The sequence below is a fragment of the Halichoerus grypus genome, chromosome 7 (genome assembly GCF_964656455.1).
Source record: "Halichoerus grypus chromosome 7, mHalGry1.hap1.1, whole genome shotgun sequence".
NCBI classification, from domain to species: domain Eukaryota; kingdom Metazoa; phylum Chordata; class Mammalia; order Carnivora; family Phocidae; genus Halichoerus; species Halichoerus grypus.
Window position 1 is genome coordinate 27,453,931 of NC_135718.1, and position 8,981 is coordinate 27,462,911.

The 8,981-nt window shown below is 57.5% G+C and overlaps 1 protein-coding gene across 3 annotated transcripts; it reads right to left on the reverse strand.

Moving 5' to 3' along the window:
• Positions 1 to 627: 627 nt before the first annotated feature.
• On the reverse strand, positions 628 to 8,721 carry SFXN3 (sideroflexin 3). Of its 3 annotated transcripts, none has more exons than XM_078077212.1 (11): positions 8,544 to 8,721; positions 6,202 to 6,365; positions 5,370 to 5,544; positions 4,924 to 5,018; positions 4,538 to 4,613; positions 4,328 to 4,413; positions 3,978 to 4,105; positions 3,734 to 3,783; positions 2,853 to 2,902; positions 2,347 to 2,394; positions 628 to 2,075 (listed from the first exon to the last, which is right to left on the reverse strand). In XM_078077212.1, exons 2-11 carry the CDS (start codon positions 6,360 to 6,362, stop codon positions 1,979 to 1,981), a joined length of 966 nt encoding a protein of 321 aa, XP_077933338.1. In that variant the 5' UTR covers positions 6,363 to 6,365; positions 8,544 to 8,721; the 3' UTR covers positions 628 to 1,978. The 3 variants fall into 3 exon arrangements, with proteins under 3 accessions (XP_077933338.1, XP_077933337.1, XP_077933339.1); XM_078077211.1 differs by lacking the exon at positions 8,544 to 8,721 and adding an exon at positions 7,590 to 7,727; XM_078077213.1 differs by lacking the exons at positions 628 to 2,075; positions 2,347 to 2,394; positions 2,853 to 2,902; positions 8,544 to 8,721 and adding exons at positions 2,962 to 3,474; positions 7,590 to 7,727.
• Between the last annotated feature and the right edge of the window lie 260 nt (positions 8,722 to 8,981).

Consider the following 8,981-nt stretch of genomic DNA (forward strand, 5'->3'; position numbering starts at 1 on the left):
TGGACAGTCCTTAGCCCTCTAGTCTTCCTCTCTCCAAAGGCTGCCCTGGGAACCAGAAGCTACCAACCCATGCCAAATGCCTGAGCCCAGAGCCTGGGTTGGTATGCAGGTGTGTGATCAGCCTTCCTAGCAAACAAGGAAATGAAGCCAGGACTCTATCTGCGAAGGGAATAGAAGGCATCTACATCCCCTCTAGGTTGGTTAGTACTCAGGATGCTGATGGACTGATTTTCTAATCTCACAGCGCCCTCTGCTGGGAGCTGGAGTTCCCTACAGAAGGGGAGGGAAGAGACTAAGACTTACATTTTGGGGGGAGGGAAGGCAAAGGGTAGGCCGGAGGCTGGCTCTTCCTGGACCCTCAGGACATGGAATCAAGTGAAGATCAAGAAGTAGACAGGTTTTGGGACACCTGGGTGGCTTCAGTCCGTCAAGCGTCTGCCTTCGGCTCAGGTCATGATCCCGGGGTCCTGGGATCGAGCCCCACATCGGGTTCCTGGCTCAGCGAGGAGCCTGCTTCTCCCTCTCCCTCTGCCTCTCTCCCTGCTCATGCTTTCTCTCTCTCTCTCTCTCTCTCTCTGTATCTCTGTGTCTCAAATGAATAAATAAAATATTTTTTAAAAAAGGAAGTAGACAGGTTTTCAGTTTATTGAGTAACAACGGCATCATAGTTTTAGTCACTTATGGCAGATAGCTGGGGAAGCAGGAAAGTGCTCTTAGAGGATCCCACTGGGGCCTTCATCTATAACACCCACTGCTTCGGCCAGAGCGCATGGGCGTTAGAGTCAAGGTCCAGCCCTGTATCCTATGAGTGTACCACCATATATTCCATTCCCAAGCCTACCTCCCCTTTGGACCACCTATGGATGCCCAGGCCCTTCTTCCTTTTGGGAGGTGGGGGTAGGAGTAGGAGTAGGAGCAGGGCTAAGCCTTACAAAAGAGGACCTAAGGTCAGGGTTCTGCTGAATGTCTAACAAGAGCCAACAGAACACAAAATGTCCTGTCTTAAGGTTGTACACTCAGGGCCTAGTTGCCCTTGAGGGTGTCCTAGTTACATCCACTCAGATACCTGTGGAGGTTAAGCACCATTCCCACAGCGGTGTCCCTCTGTAAGAGGGGGCAGTGGGAGCTCTTAAAGGGGAATGCTTGCTCGCCTTCATGGCTTTGTGGTGTGGGGAGGGAGTTGGGACTCTAGGTGTAGATTTGAGGTTATAACGTCAGAGCAGACCAAGAACTCCTAAGATTGTACATAAGGGTGCCCACCCTGCAGTGCGGGGAGACGGGAAGATGGCGGGAGTGCCACAGGATCCTGGTGCCCCTTTGTTCTCATAGAGGAGAGAAGACGAACTTCTCTATTTCAGGATGTGGGGGATGCCTAAACCACCCTGTTTCCCTTATCCTGATATGTCTTCCTCTGCCAGCCCAGCTCCCGGGTCAGCTTTGGGAGCTAGGAACCAGAAATCTGAAGGAGTCGGCCCAGTTTGGCCTGCCAGTGTCTCTCAGTCTCTGTGCTGAGATCCCGGGGCTCCTTGTGCATCCAGAAGGGGCGAGGTGCTGCTAGAAATGACTTGGCTGGTAGAACTGTTGAGCAGGGAAGTCCTGTAGCCTGGCTGGCTGACAGGTGGCAAGATGCCGAGAGAAGCCAGATATCAGGACACCCTAGGACAGCGTGTCTGTTCCTAGCTTCCAGGACAGCATGTAAACACACACACACTTATGCACACGTATTGTGTATGTATGCACGTAGACAGAGAAGCCCAGGAGAAAGGGATTATGTGACCCTGCTCTTTGAAACCAGGGAGGAGAGAAAAAGGCTGGATGGGGGCACCTCTCTCAGCCTAATGCATTGCTGGTCTCACTGGCCATGCCCCCACGCAGCCCCCACCCAGTACCAGGCAGATGGGCAAGGTAAGGGGAGGGAAGGCGCCACTAAAGCAGCAGCCCAAGGAGGTGAGGGAGGGGGCCAGGGGCCGACCCTCCCTCAAAGCCCCTTGTTGTAGTAAACCACTTCGATGTCAGGGTTTTGCTCACGGATCCGAGCTCTCAGCTCTGGCTCCAGCCTGCTCACGTGTAAGGAGCTGCAACAGAACAGCACAGGCGGGCTGAGTATCCCCTGAACCCAACCTGCATCAGGCTAAGGGATCACCACCCTTCCTCCTCCCAGGCTGAAGAATCTCCTTGGATGGCCAGAAGGCCCAGCTCACTATCATTTCCCTGCGCCAGAATAAGCTTAGTGCCTGGCAGGCCAGGCCTCCTCCTGGAACACACTGAAGGACCCTAAGGTCAGCTGGTTCCAGAGATGTGGAGATCCATCCAGAGCCCCCAGGCCAGCCCGGGGGCAGCACTTACCTTCTCTGGGGGAACAGGGCACAGCACAAGGGGGTGGCAAATACCAGGCTGGGGAGAAGAGCGTTGGAAAGGTTTGTGAAGTTTTGACCCAAGGTTGTTCCCTCCCTGCACCCCACCCCATCTCTGGAGACAGCCCCTAGGGGTAGAAATTGATTAAAGCCAATGCTGACATTAGGCTCTGGCTGAGGAAAGAGGCTCCAGAGCAGCGACTGGGCGTGCCACATTCAGCAATCAAATGTACCTGAAACTCCTGGATGTACCCAAAGGCCTATTTCCATGCTTTCCTCTCAAAGACGAAGACTAGAATCTCTTCAACTGGACTCTTGGCCCTCAAGGATGGAGATCACCCCCTAACACACAGCATGCCCTACAAGTGCCCAAGATCCCTACCAGCCGAATGTATGAATGAATGATGTCCATAAACATCTTAAAATCAATAAATACCCACCACATCCACCATGGAAAGGACACTCTCACATACCCTTGCTGAGTCTCCGCACACTTACCAGAAGCCCACCAGTCCCACCTGCAGGGGAGCCCCCAGCCAGGGGCGACGCTGTGGGGAGACAGAGACAATGGAATGGCTTGTGTCCCCTCGTCCCCTCCCTCCACCCCATTCCCCCTACCACAGCTCTATCCCTCCAACCCTGCCTCTGAACCTCTGGTATGTGCCCCATTTCTCTCAAGCCCACAAGAGGGAAGGAATTTCCAGATCACCACCCTCCAGTCGGCCAGGCCTGCTGGCTGACACCCTCCCTAGAGTCCCATCACCCATTCTCTCCTCTCAGAATTGGTTCCACACTTCCTCTGGGAGCTGCTTTCTTCAGGAAGCCTCCTCTAACCCTCCACTCACTTCCTCCCGGCCCAGTGGCGTGCATGAACCTGTCCCTTCTCAATTCACTCCAGCCACAGGGACCACCATTCTGTTCCTCCAACTGGCACAGTTGGTGCTCAGGAAATACTTGTGCATAAATGACTCAGCGAGTGAGCCTGTACTCCTGCGCCTCGCGTCTCTGTTCTGTTTGTGCACGTGTCAGCCTGTGTTTCTCACGGCTGTCGGTAGGCGACAGCATGAATGTGACGTTCGGTGTGACTGCGGTAGTCCATCCCTGTGTGTGTCGGAGGCCTCTGGAGTGACACCAGTTCTCTTCAGAACAGAAACCATTTCCTTCCTTCCCTTATCTCTTCCTCCTGCTCCCTCATGGTTCCTTCACCCCAGCCCAATTCCTTCTCGCTGAATGAATGATGGGAGTGGGGGCAGCACAGGGGTGGGGCAAACAGGGGCCACGTCTCAGACTCAGGCCAAGCTGGAAACGGGCTCGGGGGCTGGTCACCTCTGCTTCCAGCCACCACCACTTCCACGATGGGAAAGGTGAGAGTGACCTACCTTTAGGAAGTCCTTCTTCTCCAGAGTGTCCATGATCACGGGGGGAATGGCTGCAGGGAGAGCAGGGCGGAAAAGGAGGGAGTTAGTGAAGTGAAAGTCGGGATCCTAAGGAGGGTGGATCCCCCTTCACAGCTCCTCCCACTCCCCCCAGAGTCACAGCCCCCAGAGTGCTCAAAACCCCTGGAGAATGGCCCCCCCATTCTCTGAGAGCCTCCCGTGCCCCACCCAGGCACCTCTGCCTCACCCATGGCAGGAATGGCCATGCAGATTCTCGATATCACCACCTGGAAGATTCCCTGCTTGGCCGCAGCCACCGAGTGGCCAAGTCTCTGACTGTCCTCATCAGTTACTGGGATGCCCACCTGCAGTTCTCTGAAAAGGAAAGGGGATGGGGGTCAGACCACGGGCCCTAAATCCTACCGGTAATGCCCTCTCGGGCAGCTATTCCCTGGGGTCCCCTCAGGTGTCACAGACTCAGAGGCTCTCTCTCCCAGCCCAGGATCCCCGAGTCAGACTGAGACTTCCGTTTGTGGAGGGCGAGGACCGGGCCGGTGCGCACGGCGGGCGCGCGGGCCAGGAGCTGGGGCCCCTCACCTCTGCCTCATCAGGGGGGTGTTGATGCAGTTGGCTGCTGCCACGGCTGCAAAGGGCACAAATCTGCCGACCAGGGCGGGCAGGTGCTGCGGGAGCGAAGACGCCACTTAGTGGCCCTAAGGGCCGTGGGGTAGTGAGGAACTCTGGGGAGGGCTGTGGGGAGCCTGGAGGTCGGTGTGGACGAGTGACGGGGAAATGGAGGGCATTTACCTTGGTGAGGGATTTGAGCCCCAGGGCTGTGACCACGGCACCGGTGGTGGCACTCACGTAAGCTGTCCCCAGCTGCCTGTGGCGGAAGAGTCGGGACACACGTGGGAGGTGAACGGCTCTCGCTTTCAGGGACATGCCAAATCCTCAATACATGAGGCGTGGAAGGCAGAGAAATTCCTTCCCTGCTACAGTGTAGACTGGTCTGGAAGCTCCGATCCCTCCCTTTCAGGAGCAGAGGGGCCCCCGTAGCACACACGAGAGGACGCCGTGCCCTCAGGCCAGGAAAGCGGGGAGGGGGGCAGGCTGAGAGCAGCACTCCGGAAATAGGAGCAAACCAGAGGGAGCAATGGTAGGTCCCGGGGGAGTCCCTGGGGACAAGCTCTCACCCCACAGAGATGGGAGCATCGCCACTGCGGTTGGAGTAGTTAACAACAGCATTGAAGGACTGATTCACCCACTGCCAGAACACCACCGTCGGGGTCTTCCTGAGGGAACAAAGATGCTTACTTCTGCCCCCTCTACGGTGTCCCTCATCCTCCAACCCTGATAAGGAAACCCCAGAGGTTATTCCCAAACCCTCAGGAGGGACCCAGCTGATGACCCTAGAACATGCTCTGGTGAGCCCCGCACGACCCTCCCCACTCGCCCCACTTATGCAGCCACACACACTGTGTCTGGGCTGGGAGGAACCCCAGGGCTGAGTTCTGAGAGGTGCAGGGGATTCTAACACAAGCTCTCACCCGCCCACTATTTTCTGCCCAGCGGGCCTCACCTACTCATCAAGCTACACTCTAGCTTAGAGTGCTCACGGAGGGGACACATGGGACAGGACCTGCCTGTAGAAGGTGAGCATGCAGCCAGTGATGGTCATGTTCATGGGCACCTGCGCTGACATACGGCCAATCAGGACCATCTTCTCCCCTGTGTCCGGATGGAAGGCAGAGTCGTACGCATACTTGGCCCTCCACAGCTGGTCCTCGGTGAGCCCAGGCGTCACCACGCCAGCCCTGTGGAGAATGACAGGGAAGAGACAGGTAATTCTAGGCGGCAGATCTGCCCCTGCAAGCCCTGACCAGGGGAAGTCTGGACAGAGGACCAGGAACTTTGGCCCCCAATCTCAGAATAAAGGAGCTCCTTGTCTCGGGGGAAGAACCACATCTTCCCAGAAGAGTAGGCAGGCTCCTATTTCTATTTTCCTTGTAGCCACACAAACAGGGGTGCCCTTCTGTTTCTGCCTCAAAGCTTGGTCATGGGTAATGATGGTTCCCAATGGGTTGAAATGGCCGGGGGCATCACAAGGGCTTTTCCTCCTGGAGACAAGGGGGATGCTCTCCTTCTCCTTGGGCTCAACTCTGAGACCATCTGTTCTTGCAGAGGGTGGCCTAGCAGTGGGACACCCCCCTTTAGAGGGTTTGTGAAGTGGACAGCAGTCCCCTGCCCACATATATCAATGCCACCTCCTCAACCCAAACACCCTAAAATTCTCTGGATTAAAACTCTGTGCCATAGTTACCTGTAATTCCAACACATAAGGCCAGGGAATAAGGGGGTTGAGGAGTGGGACAGGGTCACTTTCAAGTTTGGGAAGATAGATGCAAAAGGTACTGTATTCAAGGCAGGGAATGAGGCCCTGGGATACAGGGTCAGACGGGGTAGTGGTCTACCTGTAGTTCTGCACGATGTTCCGGGAAGCTTCCAGCTGTGCTCCGGACAGCAGCAGATTTCGGGGGTCAGTAACAGTGAAGAAGTGCCGGGCTCTGCCCAGGAAAGTGCTTTGGTCCCAGCGAGGTTCCTGAATATTGATATCCAAGGGCAACTCACCCATTTTCTGCAGGGCAAAGACCAGAGTCTGAGGACTCTGAGGAGGGGGTCCAAGAGCTCTGCCTGTGGGAACCTCTGGTAGCCCTGCCCTGGTCTCTGGGCCTCTCACCAATCCCTTCCAGAGCTCAAGGTGACTCCAGATAGGTAAGCAAGGGCTGGGGGGAGGAGCTGTTTTCCAGACAATGTTCTGGCTCAGAGACCTAGAGCCATGGGAGGGGGGGCGGGGGAAACACAACCAGAGAAACAGATCTCCTTTGCACTCTGGCCTGGTGCAGATTTTCATCAGTGAGGATTTACATGTGTGTGGTTGATGCAAGAGCAGCTACTAATCCTGGGCAGCTACTCTCGTGCTCTCTATGCACAAAATTGCATATTATATGCATTATATATGTACATGTCAGCTTTAGGCCCCAGCTGCCTTGAGACCTAGCTGCAAATCCCCAAGGCTGTTTGGGAAGATGGCTTAAGCCATCCCACGCCCCAGCCCCTGATTGGAGGAGAGCAAGGGCTCACTGGCCACCCCAGGGCTTATCTATGCCAGATCTCAAGTAAGGGACTCTGATGCCTGTCAGGCATGCGTGCTAGGGGGCATGCACCAATCTCCTCTTCAGGGGCATTTTCCTCAACCCACGCTGAATGGCCCAAGGCCCTCCTTGTTCCCCAGCTGGGCAGGGCTGGCACAAACACCCATCCACCTCTCCCCAGGCCACCTACGGCCAGAAAGGAGGAGTCATTAAGTGCCCTCTCCAGCCAGTATGGAGAGGAAAGCCCAAAGCAGCCATCTGGCTGTGTTAGGCAAAATCCTACAATATGACTAATCCTCTCCGACCATACTTCCTCCCTCCCTGGAAGACACACCCTCCCCTCTCTCTCACACTCACACGAACATACCCACACACAAGGAAACATACATGCCCTACACAGACATACAAACAGTGGACACGCCCTGCGTACACTAGCCCACAAAGACCGTTACTTGCACACTCACACATACACACACAACCCATACCCATCAACTGCAGACACCTGAATGTGTAACCACATAAGGCCCCACCCTGACATTCCTCCCCGCAACCAAGCTCCCCTCGCGCCCTAAGAACCTCCCTAGAACCGAATATACTGAATCCGGAGAGGACAGAGAGCACACTTCAAGGCCGGCTTCCCTCCCTCTTAGCCCTCAATCCCCTACTCCCCTGACCGCTGAACCCCGCCCCGGACCGCCGGCACTCACGCTTCCCCGAGCTCCCGGGCTTCTGGCCCCCGCAGCTCCCAGACCCGCCTTCCTCCAGGCGCGGCGCCCCGGCTCCTGCCCTCCCACACATCACGCGTAACGTCACGCGTGACGCTCACCCGCCGGAGGGGCGGGGACTCCCCGCCTCCGCGCGTTCGCCGGGCGTGCCCAGGGATTGGCAGAGCCTGGGGGCGGCGGGTGCCATTTGGGGCGACGCCCCCAGCCCGGGCTCCAGGGACCTGGCCCAACGCCGCCTCCCAGAGCCAATCGGGGCTCGGGGAAGCAGTTCTGGCCAGTCCCCAGCCGGAGAAAGAGCAGAGGCCTAGCTGGCCTCGGGGAGGGGGGCACCGGCCTCGGCAGCAACGGGTCTAGGTGCCCAGCGCGAAGGCTCTCAGCGCGCAGGACGAAGGCTGGCGGCGTGGAGGGGCCATCCTCTGATGGTGCGCCCGGAGGGTCTCGGATTACCGCCCGGCTTGTTTACTAGATGGCCGCCTTGGCAGTGGCCTCTGCCTCCTTGGCCCCCTGGGCTCCTACCCCAGTTCCCACAAGTTCTTGTCACAGCACTTCGGCACTCGCAGCCCTTTACAGTCTCCCTCCTGCCTGTGCCCCCTCTATGTCCCCACCCTTTTCCTCCTCACCCGCCTCTTGTAACCCCTAGCTCCATTGGGTCCCCAGTTTCCTTCCGGCCCCAATCCCTACACCTGCACCACAGACCTTAGCCCTAGTCCCTGCCCTGCGATGTGTAGGGGCAGAAGGCTCAAGGTGCCTCTGTGTGCATCAGGCAAGTGGATCAGAAAGATTCTTCCTCCCCCTAGTGTCCTGGAACCAGCGGCTCCACCCTGTGCCCTTTCCAGAACTGAGTGGCCAGAGAGACACTTAGTGACACAGAAGGAGGATGCATGTCAAAGAAGGCAACACACACACACACACACACACACACACTTCACAACTCACCCAGTCACCTTAGAGAGCACGCCTGCCGCACACCCAGGCGCCAGTCCACGCTCCTGCCCACCGAATGCTTACGCCCCCCCTCTGCCCAGGTGGCATTCCCTCACTGAGGCCTCGGGGGGGACGCGGAGGGGTGGCAATTCCAAGAGCCCTAGTATCTGGCTCGGCCTGGAGAAGACGCGGTACTGGGCTCCCCTGCGCTGAACCGGTAGCGGGAGGGGACGAGGCGTGACCCAAACCCTAAGTTCGTGGGGCGGGGAGGGGCATCAGAACTCGAACTGCAGCGGGCAGAACTCAGCGGCCTCAGCCCAGGTGACAAACGGCTCTCCTGCGCGCTCAAGGGAGGGGACGGAGGCAGTGACTGGCGGCCCTCGCAGCCAATGGGGGCCCGCGGCTACGCAGGCCAGCCCTATTCCAGCAGCCGGGGCGGAGCGTGGGCGA

Coding starts and splice junctions, on each gene's coding strand:
- SFXN3 (XM_078077212.1), bottom strand. CDS start 6,362: ATGGGTGAGTTGCCCTTGGATATCAATATTCAGGAACCTCGCTGGGAC. Junction 5,019..5,369: donor TGCTCACCTTCTACAGGCAG/GTCCTGTCCCAT, acceptor TCCCTCAGGAAG/ACCCCGACGGTGGTGTTCTG. Junction 4,414..4,537: donor GGCTCAAATCCCTCACCAAG/GTAAATGCCCTC, acceptor TCGCTCCCGCAG/CACCTGCCCGCCCTGGTCGG.